This window comes from Sciurus carolinensis, chromosome 13, assembly GCF_902686445.1.
Source record: "Sciurus carolinensis chromosome 13, mSciCar1.2, whole genome shotgun sequence".
Classification (NCBI taxonomy): Eukaryota; Metazoa; Chordata; class Mammalia; order Rodentia; family Sciuridae; genus Sciurus; species Sciurus carolinensis.
Window position 1 is genome coordinate 93,854,755 of NC_062225.1, and position 19,848 is coordinate 93,874,602.

At 56.4% G+C, this 19,848-nt stretch overlaps 1 protein-coding gene across 18 annotated transcripts in view; it reads left to right on the forward strand.

The window, feature by feature from the left end:
• The window catches only part of Myt1l (myelin transcription factor 1 like), a 371,913-nt gene that overhangs the window by 220,440 nt on the left and 131,625 nt on the right, over positions 1–19,848 (forward strand). For all 18 annotated transcript variants that reach the window (XM_047522641.1, XM_047522639.1, XM_047522638.1 and 15 more), the window contains exons 5-8: positions 4,766–4,920; positions 16,250–16,304; positions 16,449–16,482; positions 16,676–16,738. In XM_047522641.1, the coding sequence (XP_047378597.1) occupies positions 16,696–16,738 (43 nt within the window). In that variant the 5' untranslated portion in view covers positions 4,766–4,920; positions 16,250–16,304; positions 16,449–16,482; positions 16,676–16,695. The remainder of the gene's footprint in view (positions 1–4,765; positions 4,921–16,249; positions 16,305–16,448; positions 16,483–16,675; positions 16,739–19,848) is intronic.

Genomic DNA, 19,848 nt, shown 5'->3' on the forward strand with positions numbered 1-19,848 from the left:
GTCTGCCCTAGGCCACCCAACCAGCTACACAAGGCCCCCTCTGCCCCAGGGAACCCCACCAGCTGCACCAGGCTCCCCTCTGCCCCAGGCCACCCCACCAGCTCCACCAGGCCCCCCTCTGCACCAGGCCACCCCACCAGCTCCACCAGGCCCCCCTCTGCCCCAGGCCACCCCACCAGCTCCACCAGGCCCCCCTCTGCCCCAGGCCACTCCACCAGCTCCACCAGGCCGCCCTCTGCCCCAGGCCACCCCACCAGCTCCACCAGGCCCCCCTCTGCCCCAGGCCACCCCACCAGCTGCACCAGGCCCCCCTCTGCCCAGGCCACCCCACCAGCTGCACCAGGCTCCCCTCTGCCCCAGGCCACCCAACCAGCTACACAAGGCCCCCTCTGCCCCAGGCCACCCCACCAGCTGCACCAGGCCCCCCTTGCCCCAGGCCACCCCACCAGCTGCACCAGGCTCCCCACTGCCCCAGGCCACCCCACCAGCTCCACCAGGCCCCCCTCTGCCCCAGGCCACCCCACCAGCTGCACCAGGCCCCCCTCTGCCCCAGGCCACCCCACCAGCTGCACCAGGCCCCCCTCTGCCCCAGGCCACCCCACCAGCTGCACCAGGCTCCCCTCTGCCCCAGGCCACCCCACCAGCTGCACCAGGCTCCCCACGGCCCCAGGCCACCCCACCAGCTCCACCAGGCCCCCCTCTGCCCCAGGCCACCCCACCAGCTGCACCAGGCCCCCCTCTGCCCCAGGCCACCCCACCAGCTGCACCAGGCCCCCCTCTGCCCCAGGCCACCCCACCAGCTGCACCAGGCCCCCCTCTGCCCCAGGCCACCCCACCAGCTGCACCAGGCCCCCCTCTGCCCCAGGCCACCCCACCAGCTGCACCAGGCCCCCCTCTGCCCCAGGCCACCCCACCAGCTGCACCAGGCTCCCCTCTGCCCCAGGCCACCCCACCAGCTGCACCAGGCTCCCCACGGCCCCAGGCCACCCCACCAGCTCCACCAGGCTCCCCTCTGCCCCTGGCCACCCCACCAGCTGCACCAGGCCCCCCTTGCCCCAGGCTACCCCACCAGCTGCACCAGGCTCCCCACTGCCCCAGACCACCCCACCAGCTCCACCAGGCCCCCCTCTGCCCCAGGCCACTCCACCAGCTGCACCAGGTCCCCCCTCTGCCCCTGGCACCAGGCCCCCCTCACAGTGCTCTTCACAGTGTGACCACTTCCTAGCACGAGGTCAGCCTCAAGCCCTCTGGCCTCAAGCATGTGGGTTGCCCCAGGCATGTCTTGCCACTCCCTGAATGTCGCCCACATCCTAGCTGGGGACATGTTCCTCACCTGAGCACTTCAAGTGCAGAGAATCCCTGGGGCAGAGTGTGGGCTCCATGGATCAGCCTGCACTGACTTGGCACCATCTCTGTTCTACCCAGAAATGACCAAAATAGAAAGGCAGTGTTTCTGTACAGCTTCAGATTTTCAGGTGCCTGGGAGAAAATGGACCGTTAGTCAGACTGCTTCCTTCCAGGTAAAGACATGTTTCCTGCGAGGGGTGAGAGATTGGGAGAGAAAGAAGACACGGTGGGGTGCGGGTGGTGACCTCATGGTGAGAGGACAGCAGGAGCTCCACAGGAGCCCCGGGAGGTCCTCTCCCAGAAGAGGACCCAAGCCCAAACCAGAGCTAGAGAGGGTCCATGCGGATGGCACGGGTGCTCTGTTGCTAAGCAACACAGGAAAGGAGAGCACACACAAATCTGTAAGGCCCACAAATAAAACCAGGAGCAAGGGAGGATCCTGAGGCCGTGGGAGGCGGGTCAGACTGGCCCTGGAGGTCCTCTCCTGCAAACTCATGTGCACACATGGAGGAGTTAGGAAGGGCCCTGGGGCCGCTGCAGCTGGGGCTTCCCACAGTGGCAGTTCTTCCATAATCAGGCCACTTCTGCTCTAGTCCAGGGGGTGTGGTGGGACCCCCTACAGGAACACAGTTCCTGAGGGGGCTGGACCTGCCCTGCCGGGTGGCCTTAGTCACTCAGGAGAGCCTCATCTCAGCTGGTCATGCCAGCATAGACGCCTGCGAATGCAAGTTTTCTCAAAAGCAGACAAGCAGAGACAAATTTGGTCTAAGGCCTTTTTTTCCTGAAATAACCCTGAAGGAATCCTGCCACTGCCTTAATATTCTTAAAAATGGACTAAGGGCCTTCAGAGAGAGGAACCTGAGGGTCTCCTGCCAGCTGTGCCTGGCAGTCCTGCACAAGCCCTTCTGGAGGCAGACCTCAGGCAGGGACCGTGCCCGAGCCCACCACCTCACCCTGTCCTTCAGCATGGTCCTCTGCACCGCCTTGTCTAACTTAGTTACAAACTTGGTAACAAAATTAACACCCACCTGTGAGTATGCTTCCTATGACATGTAGCAAATAGGGACCTCAAATCTAACAATTTATACTAAATTGCCGTAATTAATAGTTTTCTCATAACTCAATAATAAATCATTTAATTGTTTAATTGTTTAATTTTAAATATCAAGAGCCATTTGTATTCCTTGTTGTGTTTCTAACATTCAGAGCAATATGAGCTGATTGCAGGATGTTTCTTTTCACAAACTATGCTTTTATGAAAGAATTTACTAAAGAAAGGCATATATCCAACCTTAGGATCAAATGCACTATTAATGCATTAACTTATCTTCATTTCTTTCTCAGTAGGTAATTTTTCCATTCATTGGTTGTTTTGGGCAGACTTACCATGGCCTTGGCTTTTCTCTTTCACCTAGGCCTACTTTCTTAATGCTTTCGTTTCCTTTCTGTGCCTCATTCTTTCTATTTCTCTTTAAACTCCAAATTATTTGTCTGCATATCTAAGGCTGAGGCTGTGTTGATCCTAGCGTCTGCTCCTTCTTGAACTTGGCTTTGCATCGGTGTGAGACGTCCATTCTGTTTCACACTGAGTACTGAATCTGAGCAGGCTGCCTGAGGGTGCATGGCCAAGGAACTGAGTTGAGTGAACACCACCCCTGAGAAGCAGAGTTCTACAGGTGGCTTTTGCCACTTAGTTACATCATCACATTTATAACAGAGGCTGAAATCAGAGATACAGTATTTATTAATAAACTGGTGCACAGTGGCGATAGTATCACGACCCACTGCCATTTAGTGAGCACTGAACAATAAGCTAGGCAGTTTGTGTGTTACCTGTTCAGAGATTGGAAACTGCAAGCACGCTCCAGTCAGAAGGCCCTAAGTGGAAGGGCTGCGTTACCCCGACTCTGTCTCTAAGTCGTTCAACCACCGTGCATCTCACTGGTTGGTGGAGTCACTTACGGTGTTAGCCCAAGGATTCCAACTAGAACCCCTCACAGGTCAGTGGGAAAGACCCTCCTGTTTTGTTTCTGTCTTCCCTCCCTCCCTCCCTGACCCCTCCTGCCCCTTCTTTCCTTCTTCTCCCTTCTCTCCTCCTTCCTTGCGTCCAGCCCACAGCCCTCCCCAGCCAACAGTCTGTCCTGGGCACAGACAACACGAAGATGGGGACATTGCCCCACTCTGCAGTCACACATGGTCCAACAGGCACCGTGAAGGAGGTGTCTGCAAGGAAAGTTCCAGGGTGTCAATCCAGGCAAAGGAGGGGGCAGGGAGAAGTCCTTTGGTCTTAAATGACCAAGTCAAAGGGAATAGCCATCATTTCCCTGCCAGGAGAGGCTGGCTTCAGCTGTCCTGTGGTCCAGGTGGCAGTGTCCTGGGGAAGACAGTCCCCAGTGGTCAGCAGCACTTGGTGAGGACGGCTGGCTTCCTGGGCAGCAGGTTGCTGAGCCAGGGGTGTGGAGGGAGCTGACCTGGAGGTGGCGACTCCCCGTGGTTCTGAGGCACTCCCCAGCCTTCTGCTGCTCAGGTGGGAACCGTGCAGCCAGAGGAGATGCTGGGCTGGAACCCCTGTGGTGCTAGCAGGTGACCTCTGCAGGGTCTCCTTCCACTAGATCCGTTAAGGTCTAAAACAACCTGGAGCGTCTCAGTCCCAGCCAACCTCATGAGCAAGAGACACTGAGTTGTTCAAAATGAATGAAATGATGAATATTATACCTGGAATTGTCAGGGGCTGGTCACCCTGGTCACTGCCCAGGGCTTCTCTAGTCCCTGCTCGGAAGAGCTCTGGGTCCCTGCTCCAAATCTCAGCCCTCTTTGCTCCACTGGGAGTGGATGGAACCGGCTTGTCACGTGAGGGGAGCGCTGGATTTGCAGACAGGAGACCTTGGTTCAGTCACGGCTTTCCCTCCAACTATGGGGGCCTTCAGGCAAATACTGCACACTGAGTTTCAGATCTCTCATCCGTAAAATCAGCATAACGCCTAATTGACTAATTGGCGGCTAAAGGACAGAGGGATGAAAGGGAGTCTCCTAGCCCTGGGGGCTTGGAGGAGACCAGCCCAGTCCCCTAGCTCCTGGGGAACCATGGACAAAGTGAGGGATGCACCTCCAGCCTGCCATGTGGGCAGCTTCGGCCTCAGACCTGGGAGGGGCTGCAGCACCTGGAGGCGCTGCTCCCGTGTGTCTTCCACAGCCCACAGGTCGCTCTGTGGACAGGGCTGGTCGAGACTGCTCTGTCTGCGCGGGAGCGTGGGTGCTTCTTATGCAGCCAGACAGGCAAACACCCTGTCCACGGTGAGGCCAGGAGAGGTCTGGCTCCTGGGGGAGCCCTGTGGACGGAAGCAGACGCCCGCTTGAGGGCCTGCCTGGTGAGCCCCTGGAATCCTTAGGTGTTTGCCCTGTTCTTTCTGTGTTGCAGATGGAGAAGTCGAGGCACAGAGAAATTAAGTGACTCTGCCACCATCCCAGGCTGGGGAGGATCAGGAGCAGCACCTGAGAGAGCCCGGCCCTGGGCTGCATCCTGCCCACGGGGCCACGCTGCCTCCGTCCTCAGAGGAGACCACTTCCTGCAAGGTAGGGCTGTTCCTCAGGTGCAGAGCTGCCTTCTGTCCGCCCCAGGCAGCCTCTATGGGCAAGCCTCTTCCTCAGGCCTCCAAAATTGCTGCTGGGGTGCCTCCGCTCGTCCAAGCCCTCTGTCCTCATCACCCGCACCCTGTCTCAGGCAGCTGCCCTCTGCCTGCCGGGACTCACTCCAGCCATTGCTCTCTCCATGTTCAGCCAGCACCTCCTCCTCTCAGAGGGAGGGTGGGGGGCCACAGCCCTGGGACTTAAAAGCAGGAAGGGAGGGGGCCTCGCCTGCCCTCCCAGCTGGCCCCTTGCCAGCCACAGGGGCCACACTGCCCTTGGCCTCACCAGTGCATCCTGGGGCCTCCAAACCTCTGAATGGCCTCTGCCTTCCTGGGAGCTTCTCCAGGAACCCACCTTGTCCACGGTCAGTGGCAGGCCTCTGAGCGCTGGCCCAGCAGGATGCCCCGCTGTGCTCACAGCCCATGCCCTGCCCCTGCCCTGCACCCCTGCAGAACTTTCTGGCCTCTGGCCTTAGGTCGCTGGCAGTTTCTTCAGGTCTTTTCAGGTCTCTTCCTGTGGGTCAGGGAATGCTCCTGTTGGGCAAGTCCATCACCTCCTGCCCTGGGAGGCTCCCTGCAGTGAGTTGAGTCCTCCGGGAGGGCTCTGGGCTCTGGGGAGAGGGTGGCCATGCAGGACAGGCATCCCTGAGTGACAGCTTAGCCGTAGCCCAGGACTAGGGCACCCACAGGCTGTTCACAGTGCTGCTGACTGAACAAGCCCTGAACAGCTAGCAAGTTCTTCTGCGGGGCCCTGTGTGCCCGCAGCTGTGTGGGGCTGGCATCCAGCTGTGGGAAGCGTGATTCTCATTCTATTGCCTGGGTGATGCCCCCACGGGGCCCAGAGGGACCCTCACGTCCTTTGTCAGCGTTGACTTTGTCAACGTCCCAACCACCCCTCCCCCACGCTCACCTCTGTGCCCCAGGTGGTCCCCAAGCACTTCCGCCCTGTTAGTTTGCTGTGAATAGTGTGCCTCTTCTCCAGAGCGCCAGTGCCACAGACCAAGCGTCCTACCACGCAGGCCCAGGCTTCTCTAACGCTTCTGCTCTTAGGGCTTTTAGCACTTTTCTTTCCCTAAAAACTAGTTCAATTAATCCTAGAAAAAAAGAAAGAACTATTTAAGAAAACAATAGCCAGGTACAAGCACACACCTGTACTCCCAGCTGCTCAGGAGGCTGAGGTCTGGAGGATCACAAGTTCAAGGCCAGCCTGGCAACTTAGTAAGAGTCTGTCTCAGGATGAAATAACAAGGGCCAGGTGCAGCTCGGTGGCAGAGCAGTGGCCTTGCATTCAGGAGGACCTGGGTTCAAGCACTGGTGCCACAAATATGGAAGGGAGGGAGGGAGGAAGGAAGGTCACTAGGATACTTCCAAGTTCCCAAATTCCTAGAAGGAATATGATGAGAAAGTCCTTGACCTCATTAGGGATAGAGAGAGACCAAAGAGAAATTTGTTTTACTCAGACAAAGGAAAAGACCTGCAGATCTTCACTGGTCACGGGCCAGGGACAGAGGGACGGCATGACTTTAAAGACAGGCATGATGGGGCATCACTGCAGAGCACATGGACTCTCACATTTAATGATGCGCTGACAGCGTGCTTTAGGAAAACACGCATGTGTTTATTGGGACTTACTTCTGTAGTGGAATAAAGCAAATAGATGAAATGAATCAACCGAAGTGTCCCTCGGGAGAGGACCGCAGGGAGGGCCCACAAGGCGCAGCCTGAGCCCTGGGGACAGCAGCCACAGCCTCTGCAAGCAGGCCTTCAGCCCTCCAGCACTGACCGCAGGGAGGGGGCTTTGGAAAGTAAGAACCAGCAAGCCACAGGAAGTCGGGGGAAGGCCCGTTGAAGAGAGCCACGCCCAGGAAACACTGCTCCTGTCTGTGCGGCCAGGCTGTTCCCTCTGGGTGAGGCTGAGGCTGGCAGAAGGCTCCCCTGGCCCTCCGAGCCGGAGCCCACACCGCTCTCAGCCTTCTCTGGCCCTGACGCTGCAGGAAGAGGACATTGAAGCTTGGGCCGTCGGCAGAGGGCCACCCGGAGCCTCCACCAGACACTGGGACAGGAGCGGACTGCAGGGACACAGTCGTGCCGGAGGACGGGAGCCACAGAGGAAGGGTGTCCTGGGGATGCCGCCAGTCAGGCTTCCGGGAAGGCTCCAGCGAGGACCATGTCCAAGGAGGTCGGCGAGAACGAAAGCAGACTCCATGAGTGGCTTGATAGGGAAGTCGGTCCATTGTGATCTCAAGATTCCAGGAGAAAGGAGAGATCACGTCACTTAGTAAGTAGCGACTGCAAAATGAGTCACAGGGTCCACGTGTGGACAGAGCCCGGACCAGGAGGCAGGCTGGGGAGGGGGCAGAGCAGATGCTGGAGAAGGGCAGAGTGGGTCCTGAGGCTGCGGGCGGTGTCTGCGCTGAAGCCCGCCAGCCTCAGCTCACTCGCTCGCTCACACAGAAAGGTCCTCCCCACACACCTTCAAAGCCACGTCCTCCTCCGTGTTCCTCACCTCCCTGGACAGGTGGGTCCCACTTCACACACAGGATGGAGAGGACGGAGGCCCCGGGAACTCAGGAACCTCACCTAGGACAGAGGAAGGACATGGCCTGCTGGGCCCGGCACCTGGGCGCAAGTGTGAGGCCTCCACCTGCCCTGCCACGGGAGCCGCGAGCAGCCTCGGTGTCCTGGGTGCGGTCTGCGGTCTTCTTCATAGCTGCTCCTAAGAGCCTTCTTCCTCAGCGCCCGCCACCTGCCTAAGGGTCTCTTGCTCACTCAGCACAGGGAGGAGCCCGGGGCCACGCCAAGGCAGAGGCCACCCGCGAAGCCGCCTCACTGCTGAGTCTGCAGGTGGCCACAGTGGACAGGGACCCAGCGTGAGGAGGCAGCGAGGTGGGCAGAGGGCCTGAGCACCTGGAGGCCATGTACCCACGGCCCCTGGCAGGGCAGCGGGGAGGGGCTCACCGGCCCACCTTCCTGGGCTGACTTGGCCCTGGGTGGAGCCATGTGACCTGCCCAGCTGATCTCAGAGGCACCAGCAGCCTGGAGGTGGCGATTTGTTTCGGACCATTCTTGTCTGAAAACACCGGTTGCCGTCACTAAATGCTCCTTAGTTTACCATTTTTTGAATCTTCATTGTTCGTGGAATATTTTGGGGGCGTCCCACTCACAGGTAGGAGCGCTCCAATCTGGGAATGTTTCCCTCCATTTTCCCCCAACGCTGCCACTGGAACCCGGGCGCACACACGCCCCACCAGCAGGCCGTGCCCAGCCACACTGGCCTTCAGTCCACTCTGCTTTGCTCCTTTATGGAGCACGGGTGGCTCCTAACTACTGCCCTCCCTGTGGTCGGAAAGGCCCCACCACAATCTGCAAGGAACTTCAGCAAACATCCATCAAACAAGCCACAGCCTGCCAGGAGCCTGCTGGGGGCTGCCGTCTGGGCACCTGCCCTCTCTTGGGGTGGCACTGCCCCCAGCATGCAGCGGTCCCAGAGCCAAGCCGCCCAGGACCCGATCTCCTCCCAGAGCCAAGCCGCCCGGGACCCGATCTCCTCCCAGAGCCAAGCCGCCCGGGACCCGATCTCCTCCCAGAGCCAAGCCGCCCGGGACCCGATCTCCTCCCTGGTGCCCAGCTGCTGCGTTCAGGAAGACAGGATCAACCGCTCTCTCTCCTGAACTTAGGAGTCTAACGCCCGCAAAACCAGTTAGTTGGACTAAGAGGGGTTGTCTAGGCTGCAGGAGATGACTCTGAACTAGAGAAGAAGGTCGTGTTCTTCACCCCACACTGCTTAGATTCTGTACCTATAACCAAACCTCCAGGCACCAGAGTCGCTGTGGACGCTAGGGAGACTTCTCTGTAGCTGAAGGGCTGGGATTGGGAGGAGGGAACTGAAGTGGCCAGCGGGCTTTGCCTCACCTCCAGCGAGTGCGGTCATCATCTACATCTTGGATTTTACAGCATTTCTGCTTCTCGTCCCTTTGGAAGGGTACACTGCACCTTGAAAACTGTGGTGGGAAGAGAGGCAGTATCTTCTCAGCTCTGTGGTGCACCCAGCCCTGCATTGGGTCCTCTTGGAAGGTGCTCCCGTTCCCAACCACTTGGGGCTGAGCAGTTTCATGTGCAGGAGACTCACATCGCTGCTCTGCCCAGCCTCCCACGGCCAGGCCACCCTGCAGGCTGCTGCCTCTGCAAGGAGCTCCGGTCTCCACCCTGCATTGCACACGGGCACCAGGCACCTCCACAGTGGGCTGTGCACACGGGAGTGGTGGAGGGCATCCAGGCCCTGCAGTCTGGAGAGCCCCTGTTAGAGGGCGGCGGCTACCCTGGGACAAGGCCCCGAGCTTGGGCCACCAGCACCATGCTCGGCGTCCCCGCTGTTGGTGCTCCGAGTGGCAGTAAAGGCACAGAAGGGAGCGCGGTCTCTGTCCTGGAGATGTGGCTCTGGCCGGAGGATGGGTGCCTCACACGAGCCTGTGAAAGCAAGACCTGCTCACTTCAAAGGCTCCTGCCAGGCCTGAGGAAGCCTGCAAGATGAAGGACGATTGAATGAATCATCCCAAGAAGCAGGACAAGGAGCAAGTAAAGGCGAAGCCCTGGGTGAGCGCTCATACCCAGCAGCAGCATGCACGGCTTCTGGGGCCCTCCACCTGGGGTCTCCCTGGCCCTCCACAGCCATACCCGACGTCCAGCCTCACCACGTCCTGGGACAAGAGCCAGGACAAAGCACCACCCCCGGACAATCAGGGACCTCCTGGCACAGAGACCAGACTGGCCCCGACTCTCCAACAGCTCTGGCACTTGGCATGGGCTCTACTGGCTTTAGAGCCACTGTCTCGGGTTAGAAGAGACACAGGAACCCCGCACTCAAGGTACTCCCACCTGAGTGGGCCAGCTGTCCTCTGAGCCAGACTGGCAGCAAAAGTTGGATTGGCACCCTTGGGGACAGGGCAGACAGCCATCCTTGGGGGGATCATTCCCTCCAGGCTATGGGCACAAGAAATGTAGAGTAGCACTTCCAGGTCACTGCATTTCCAGCAAAATCAGAAATCCAGATCTGGATTTAAGCCCCCAGAGTTCAGATGCTCGCCCCTGCAGAATAGTCCCCCGTCAAGAGTCTGGAAACTGACTCCAGCCAGGTCTTCCTGCCCAGAAAGCAAAGGAAGAGCAGTGAGAAACATTCAAATTCAAAAAACCAGATTTTCTTTTTTTAAAATGTTTTTATTTTATTTGTTCTAATTAGTTGTACTTGACAGTAGAATGCTTTGTACATTTTGATAACTCACATAAATAGAGTGAAATCGCATTTTTCTGATTGTACATATTGCAGGATCACATCAGTCAGGCAGTCCTACATGTACAGGAGGTAAGGATGTCTGAAAACCAAATTTTAAAATGCAGATAGCAGTTTATTTTTGTACTCTTGCACTGGGGCTAAAAAAGCAACCACTGTTTTACCAAAAAGGGAAGTTTAGTTTTGGAGACACCTGATGTGGTGTCCTCTGAGGTCGAGGAGACTGCACTGCCTGTCTCCACTCTGAGGACGACATGTGGAGACTAAACCCAGCGCCTCCAGAGCTGACAGTTCAGTTGGGGTGGCTCCCTGCTGGCATGGACCAGCAGCCCCCAGTGCTCCGCCTCAGCCTAGGTCCCTGGCCTCCCTGGCCTCCCTGGTCTCCATGGCCTCCTGGCCTCCCTGGCTTTCCTGGCCTCCTTGGCCTCCCTGGCCTCCCCTAATCTCCCTGGCCTGCCTGGTCTCCTCTGTCCTCTAGGAGCAGGGCTGAGGCTCCAGGCCTAAGGAGGAACTCCTGGAAAATCGAGGGGCTCTTGTTCCACTTCTCCCCAAATGCACCTCACGGGGGCTTTGGGTTCCCCTCTGCCATGGCACAAAGAACACAGATTGGAAAGCGCATCTTCCATGACTGTGAATGAGGTACGATGTCATTCCTCGTTAAAATAAAATCAAACGCCATTCGCTTTGTCCAGGGCCAGCCCTGCTGGAGCCCCCGCGGCCTCACTGTTCTGTCACATACTCAGCCACAGACATGGACCTGAGCACCCCTCCCTGCACACAAGATGCCCAGCACTGCCTCAAGGAGAACGCTCTGGGTCCTCAGCAGTCATGGAAGATGCCTCAGCTTGCCTTCCCCTTGAGACCCAAGATGAGCAACGGCTGCAGCCGGACCCCCTGACCTCGGTCCCCGCCCGGCTGCACGTGCCTAGAGACCCCTGTGCAGCTCTTTACTCGCATTATGAAAGATTTTAAAAGGGTCGTGAGACTATCAGTAGTGCTTGATAGTGCTCAGCCCAGCACCTTCAGGCACAGTGCCTGCCGACTGTGTACAGTCTTGTTTTCCTTTTGCTATGCCCTTTTTCTGTGCCCAAAGGTCTAGGGTGAAGTGAATGTCACAATGGTGGTTGGTTCTGCCTCCAGATGCCTGCTCTGCCCCTCCACACTGGCACGTGTGCGCACACACAGATCCTGTGAGCAGGAGGAGGCCAGGTGCACCCTGAAGTCAGTTCTGCCTGGTCTCTGTTGTTGGTGTTTCACTCGCCAGCTGACCACAGCAAGGTGACCAGTCCTGGCTCTGCAGGCCACCTACTCCATGACATCTTTATTGCAACTGATGACATGTTAATGGCTATTATCTCAGGATTTATAGCCTTATTTTTAACGTGTCCCAAAGCGGGCTGTTGAAAGGGATTCCAGGGTCATTCCTGGGTTGAGTGCCAGTCCACAGTCCTGCTTCCCACTGTTTTCCAGGACTGCTCAGCCACCCTACCCAGCTTTGTGTGCAAACTTCCCAGGGGTAGCATTTCCAGGAATTTGGCTTTAAAGCAGTATCTCAAAGGCTGCTTCTTGCCACTTTGAATTTTTGTGGGTACACACACCCAGGGCCCACAGCGATGGGAAGATCTTCCAGAGGTCCTTAGGCCAGAGTATGTAGATTTTGATTCTAGCTGCTCATTTTTCTCACTCATAGCTGAGTGTTGGTACCAAGCCGTTACCCTTCAGATAGTCTGTCTGGGAACCATCAGCAGAGGCAGGTCACTGGTGCCCAGGGCCCCAAGGTCCCAAGAAGGTGCTAAGACCCAGAAAGTCACCTTCTAACCTGACCTGCACATGGGCCCTCCTGCTTTTCGGCACTGGATGGTCAGACACAGGGATCCAGAGGGGAGCAGCATCTTGAGAATACCGTGTTTTATGAGGACTTCCCAAAACGTTTCCGCATGCCAATACTGGAAGCTTACTGAATACTGCTGACCAGTTCATAGAACAGCTAGCCTCCTTATCTCATCTCAGTGGCTTCAAATGGTACCAATTCCTAAATTGTCCTTCATTTGTAAGGAAGGCTACCCACAAAATTGTCTCCCTTTGAGAAGAATGGAGTTGTCCGGAGCTGGAGATGGCCATTCCTAGAAGGCCAGAGTGTTGCATGTCGGTTGCCTGTCCTGTTCCTGCTGGGGAGCTCTGATGGTCTGTCTCAGGGCCTCTTACCCTTGCTGGCACGACCCCACACCACACACCGCTGGCCCAGGAGAGGATGGCTGTGGACCCAGTTACTCGGGGAGGCCTGAGCAGCCTGCTCAGTGCTTCCGTACTTCATCTGCCTGATTCCCCCATCTCCACCCTATGTAGTTGGATAAGTGGAATCCAACAATCACAACTCTCAATGCCACCAACCAGACACCCTTTGGTCTTTCCAGACTCCTTGGCAACCTCTTAATTACTATGCTGTCCTTTATTTTACTGAGAGTATCAGTATAAATGCTAAATATCACTGTGTCCATCTTACACTAAAATCCCTAAAAGCTGAAGACTTTGCCGTATTTTGGAAAACGATTTTAAATTGTTGTAGCACTCTCTCTAAACACTTATCAAGGATGATTAAAATACATCATTTTGGATTCCTGACCTTCACAGATGGATTTTTATTAGCTGAAACTTGCGTGAGGCTGAGTGGAGATGTGGACACATTTTCCTCCTCCTTCTCCCTCTTTGGGGATGCTCTGGATGGAACCCAGGGCCTAACATGTGCTAGGTCAGTGGTCTGCCGCTGGAGGGCATCTCCAGCCCTTTTTGGTTCTTATTTTGCGATGGTCTCCCTAAGCTACCAGGCTGGCCTTGAACTCGAGCTGCCTGACTTGACCTCCCAGGCAGTTGGGGTCATGGGCACTGGAGGAAAGTTTTGAACAGCATGGTGCTGCGAGGTCAGCTGGCCAGGTCACCTGGCTGGCAAACCGGGGGTGGCACCCCTGGAGCACCGTGTGCAGTTTCGCTCAGCTTTGTTGCCTCTGTGACAAAAGACCTGACGAGAACGATTTCAGGGATTTATTTGGGGGTCATGGTTTCAGAGGTCGCAGTCCAGAGGTGTTCGACTGCGTGGCTCTGTCCTGAAGTGAGGCAGAAGACTGTGGCAGAGGTGTGGTGAAGGCAGCAGCTCGGTCAGGAACAGAGGGCTCCACTCTCCAGGGACAAGACACAGACCCCAAGGACACCCCTGCGACCCACCTCCCCCAGCCACGTGGTGCCTGCCTGCCGTCACCACTGGTTCGTCCACTCGGGTGAATTAGGGCTCTGTGAGGCTAAGGCCCTCACGACCCCGTCACGACTCCGTCCTTCCACCCGAGTGTCCCTGGCAACCTCACATGAGCTCAGGGCACCTTGCACCTGGACCACACTCAGCAGGCTCCTGGCTCCTCTCCCACACCTTTCTGTGACTCTTTCCCATTACTCAGCTCGGTGGTTTGACCTTGGTTTCTGCCTGCCTCTGGCCTACCCTCTTGATGGCACCGAGCAACAGTGGCACAGCCAAGCTGAGCAGCAGGTGCTGCGAGCTGACCGGCTGCGGAATGGATGACTCCTTCCTGGAGGATGGAGGGTGGGGTGCTGGCACTCTGGTTCTGGGATCACAGCCCGAGGATATGCAGCCCGTGGTCCACGGCAGCCTCTCGTCTGGTCCCCTGGGAGGGCCACATGGCAGGGGAGAGAAGGTCCCCAGTGTGCGGGTGGACCTGGCGTCACAGGCTGTCATCCTAGGCCCAGCTCAGCGCCCACTGGACCACACCTGTGATGCACACAGGACAGGACCTCAGAAACCGGCCTCCAGAGTGCGAGGGGCCTCACTCTTATCTCCGTCAGCTTTGCCCACTGTGGCCAAAGTCCCTGACGAGAACCTGAGGGTAGGAACCTCGTCTGGGCTCCCGTTTCAGAGTTCCAGTCCCTGGTGGTCCACGGCCCCGCTGGTCCAGGCCTGAGGTGGGGCAGAGTCATGCTGGAGGGTGTGGTGGAGGAGAGCCTCACCTCATGGCAGACAGGAAGCAGAGAGGGAAGACCAGGGACAAGCTGTAAACCCAGAGGCTCACCAACAGTGACCCACCTCCTCCAGCCTCCCCCACCTACCTACAGACACTCCCTGGACAACTGTCCTTCCAAACCAGTAATCCACAAAGAGACTGAACCACCCACTCCCGGGCACCCTCATAATCTAACCATCTCACCTCCTGCATTAGCACAGGAGATTTGGGGGACACTTTATAGTCAAACCATGACAACTGATTTTATGAAATGTGAGTGTATTTAAAATATTATATTCTCTTCTTTGAGATTCAACTGGAGGAGAGCGTGCAGTGTATTGGGAGAAAGGGGAAGACAAAGGTCACAAATGAAATTGCTTCCAAAGGCGAAGTTTCACATTGTAAAATGGGACACTTGCTCTCTTCAATATGTCCTTGCTGGTGGCTTTTGTTGGCACAAAAAATAAAGCTCTGAAGTTCAGTATAAAACCACATAAAGTCACTTACAGGATCCATCATATGCGTTGAGCCACTGTCACCAAATCAGGATCAGCACTGGAGCGGAGGAGAAGAGAGTCTGAAAGCAGACCCACGTTTGGTGGGAATCCAACGTGAGAAGGAGGGGCGGGGAGGGGAGCCAGCAGCCCACGGGTCAGTGATAGTGGGAGAAAAGTCCTCCAGCTCCAGAAAGAAGTGGCATCGCCCCTGAACGCATAAATGCCCAAAAGGACCTAGAGTTCAATGCAGGGAAGAAAACCATACGTACTCAGTCTCCTGGGCAGGCAGGTGGCGAGCCATGTTCTCAACTTAGTGCCCGGACATCAGCAGGTCAGTCAGCTCTCTCCTGAACCACAGCAAGGCCATGGGTGCAGGGTTTGGGCCCGAGGTGGACCAATGGAGCTAGCAAGGAGGGGGCTGAGGGGTGGGCCTGCCCTTCTCAGGAACGGTCTAACTCAGGCCACGGCAGGAAGTTCTGCGAGCCCGACCACCACCCCAGGTCCAGCTTGGGCTCCCAGAAGCACAGTTCCTGGGGGCCTTTCATACCTCTGCCTGGCACATCCACCACATAGTGTCCATTTTTCTCCTGAACCCCCAGTTAACGCTTACCGCTCAGGAAGATGTCAGCTCCGGGTTCCCTGCTCCCCAGCGTTTCTATCACACCAGGTGGAGAATGTTCCTCACCCTGCTCCCCTACAAAAATATGTAGCTCCTTTCTGAATTCCTCGGGAGAACAGGGTTTGGCCCCATTAGCTCTGTGTCCCCCGTCCTGTGACGACTGCCCTAGTCCCCAGAGCCCATGGTTTCCACGGGATAGAACACAGCAAGCTTCCTGCCACTGCCGGCGGCCTGAGACTCGGGAGGCTCTGCCCCTCCACCTTGCCCATGCAGCCCTCAGATTCCACAGGCTGCGCAACAGTCCCAGGCTGAACACGCGTCCAGGCCTGGGGGCTGCTCAGGGTGCCGGCGGCATCTCCACCCGCATGTCTGGATTCAGGGGCTCGGTGCCCCAGGCACAGGCCTGGCAGTAGGAAATGTCCTTCTGCAGCGTCCCCTCTCCTCCTGACCCTCCACCGTGGCAGGCTTTCCACTTGCAGAGAGAAGGCACACCTTCTTTGGCCTTCTTTAGCTTCCCGTAGACTTAATGGCTATCTGCCATGTTCTCGGTACACAGCACAACTCAGAATCGCACAGGTGTGTCCTGATCACGGCCCTGCCAAGAGCGAATGCTTCGCACTTCAGGGTGCCTGGACATCTGCCCCACTGCAGAGCACAGAGGCCTCCTGACCAAATGTTCCCGGGAAATCAGGGTCTGCTTACAATACCTAAAATGCTAGCCGAGCCTGCCTTCCACGGCCCTGTGCAGCCTTGCTTCGCAGAGCGGGAAGGGACTCGAGCCCCGTGGACAGCACGCCAGGTGGGGTCAGCTGCACACCTGCCCACCCCGCTCACAGGGCCAGGCTCTGACTCTGCTTATCTATCCCCAGATGGACGTGGACGCCGAGGAGAAGCGCCACCGCACACGGTCCAAAGGGGTTCGAGGTAGGCCCCCTGCGTCCCCGAGGCCACGGTCACCTGCGTCCTGCAGGCGCTTTGGTGTTCCTGACCCCCAACACACCTTCTGGTGTTTCCCGGGGGGCACCTGTGACAGGCGATTCAGTTCACCTCTTTTCCATCTCTCCGCAGTTCCCGTGGAGCCGGCCATACAAGAGCTGTTCAGGTCAGTGCTCCGCGGCGCGGGCCTGCCCCACCAGCCCCGCAGACATCCCCGCCTGCAGCAGGCACTGCACAGCTCCCCGCAGCCCAGCACAGCCCGCTGCTCTGACGATGCTGCCCTGGAGACTGGCTGGGGCGCAGAGCCCCGTCCTCTGCCGTGGTGCGTGGCAGCTGGTAACTCTTCTTTCCTGTTGCAGCTGTCCCACTCCTGGCTGTGATGGCAGTGGCCATGTCAGTGGCAAGTACGCGAGACACAGAAGGTAATGCCTGCCTTGCTTGCTGTGCCGTCTGCGGGGCCTGGCTGCGCGCCTGGCGGTGGAGATGCGGGTAGCCCTGGGAGGACCGCATGCTCCTCCCTCCCGCTCCGAGCTCTGCAGAGATCAGTCTCTGCCTCTTGAGTCGGTGCGCACACACCCGCCACCCCAGCCCTTGCAGACAGAGGGCCACACACGTTGAGGACCCTGCTCCGCATGCAGCGCTCGGCGGCCCGGGCGGCCTGGAGAGGGCTCGCTCCTCCTTCCCCATACGCTCATCCCAGTAGTTGCAGGACAGCAGACCATAGGGGGTTAATTGAAATGTGACCTACGGACCTGGGAAACAGCCTGAGCTTGGCACCTGGGCAACTGGAGGGTGAGGGCACATCAGGGTGCAAGGTGGGACCATCCCACCAGCCAGACTCAGGGGTGAGGGACAGTTATGTTGGGTGTGCAGATGGTACAGTGGCCAGTGGTCGGTGGCTGGCTGGTCAGGCAGCACAGCAATAGCCATCGACTTCCCACGTCTGCAGGCACGTCCAGGCCCCTCTTCCTGTGACGGGACGTGGCTGGGCCCCTCAGGGAGAGCCAGAGTTTGCTGCAGCTGTTCAGCTAACTGCTGGGACTTTGGTGGAGCACTGAGCTCGCTCTGTCCTGACCAGCCCTCCATGACCAGGTCCACACCACAAATCCTGCACAGGGCAGCGGTGGCTCTGGTGACCTCTCCCCCTGCCTCATGTCCATTTCCTTTCCAGTGGAACAGTAATTGATGGGTGAAATCAAGCAATTATTTTGGATGTCCATTAGTGAAATCAAAGGAAAAAATTACAAATTCCTCCCCAAGGTCGTGGTAACAGAGCAGGAGGCGGAGTTGTGAGTGTCCATCAAGGAAGGGCTCTCTGCCACTCGGTTACTTGCCAAAGGGTCACCAGTCATTTTTTCTCCCCTGGAACTTTTTAAATTTAAATTACTAAATTTAATTCATTTTTAGTTGTTCTTGTGGTATGAGAGAGCAACTTACTGAATCACATAGTTGACGTAAGTAAAGTGTGCTGCTGCCTGGCCAGGAAGTCCACGCATGAGCTCTTAATCTAGACGCTCAGAGCTGCACTGTTTCCAGCAGAAGCAGGTCAGCACACCATGAGCGACATCTTGGTGAGTTGATACTCAAACTTCAGCATTCTGTTACAAAAAGCAGTCATTACACTTGGCTACAAAGTTTTAATTGAGTATAAGCGAGATATAATTGCATAGCCACGGTTTTGCAGAAAAACAACAAAGAATTATTTCAAACACTCATTGACTTCTGTTCCCGGCATGGGATTGCAGTGGCGTGGATGGCGCCCTGTGGCCCTGCAGCACCAGACACACAGAGGCGTCTGCCTCTGCTCCCCACTGCTCCCTAAACGCCCCCATCCTCACCAAGGTGCACTCATTAGGACCAGATGGACGTGCCCTGCAGGAAGCGTGTGTGCTGCTGCCGTAGGACTGGACGGTGGGCCGTGCCGTCCTCTGAGCTTGGTGCTGGCGAGGTCACAGAGGCCCAGGAATCTCATGCAGCTAATCAGGCCAGGTGGGGGCTCACAGGAGAAGCCATGATGGACTCTTGCCCACAGGTTCTGCCTGCTCTTAAATGTCATAATGGTCATTTTTACTGTGACTCTCGCGTCATTACTAGAATTCCCAGTGTTTCCATGGAAACACTCCATCGGGACTAGGTGCTGTATAGTAGGGAATGAACTGCCTCCCATTTCCCAGTATGCAGACCTGGTTCTCGTTCCCCCTGTGCCACCAGGTGTCCATGGTGCTGGGCAAGAGGCTTGACACTGTGGCCCTGTGTCCCTGGTGCAAGGCGAATGCAGACTTGCTGTGCAGAACCCAGTGCCGTTCAGAAGCGAGGCACTGCCTGGACTTCCGGAGGAGTCTCCCTGAGATACCAAGGAGGTTTCCTGAGGCTTATTTTTATGCCTGCACAGCATCAGTAATTTTTAGCTAAAGGATGACATTCAATTACTTAAGCTGAAAAATTGCTGCCTTTTGTAGTTGGAAGGTTCACGTCTTTTAACTGGGGCTAATTCAAGAGATTCTGAAGGTTTCAAGTACATCTGGCTTTGTTTTATTTTTTTCTGGTTTTAAAAGATTCGATGGCTGCGAAGTTTACTCTAGAGATAGCTACTTGTGCTGTGTCGCCTGCTTGCACTGCCCAAAGCAGTCAGAGTGCTGGCCTGTGCTGGTGTCCCTGGTGTGGCTTGGGACCTTAGGACCTCAGGTTTTTCAGAGTAGAAAAAGAAGCTTCAGCCTTGGCCATGGGGAAGTCACCTGTACTCTTTAGTCTTTTAAAATGAAACTGTCACCAAATGTATTCCCCTTGAGGTCACAGTTCATCATGCTCATGCATCCCCTTAGTTGTAGTCGAGTAGAAAGCTGCCCTTTTGGCATGGCCAAGCGACCCTCAGAAGAGGCAGCAGTGGCTTGGGGCAGATGTTGGGGCCACCAGTGTGAGGCATCCCTGGGGATAATAGCTGCGTAAAAGTCACCCACTTTCCAGTCCTTTGCTTTAACAAAAGGAAACCTCTAAGGTGTCATGCATCATGTTAGCCTACCCTGATGGGGTCTAGACCCACGTCCTGGTCACATTTGAGGGGTTCCTCCAAACCTTTGGTAACAGTCGTGGGGACAGATGGCTGGCTTGCTTTTCCTGTGTGAAGGATAGAGGGTTGTGGATTTGTAAGAAACTGGGAATCGAGGAGAGTCAACCACCAGATGAAATCTGAGAGAGGAAATAATAATTTGAAAGAGAATTCAAGATCCTGGTTAAAACCAGGGTGTAGGAGAAAGGGTTTGTTTCATGAATGTTTTACATCAATTCCAAAGCCTTTGAACAAAAGGTATTTGTAAGTATTTATTTGTGTTGACAGTTCATAAAGTATTTGCAGTAGCTGGTAAGCCTTTGTACACCTGCAGTTAAATGTAGAAGTCCAGCATGTATCAGGGTTTGTATCGTACCACATTTAGCTGAGGCTTCTAGCAGCCCAGACCACAAAGGTAAACCAAGGCCTTCCAATTAGCTAACACAGCATCACATCAGCTCCTCAGAAAGACATGGTCTCTTAGCA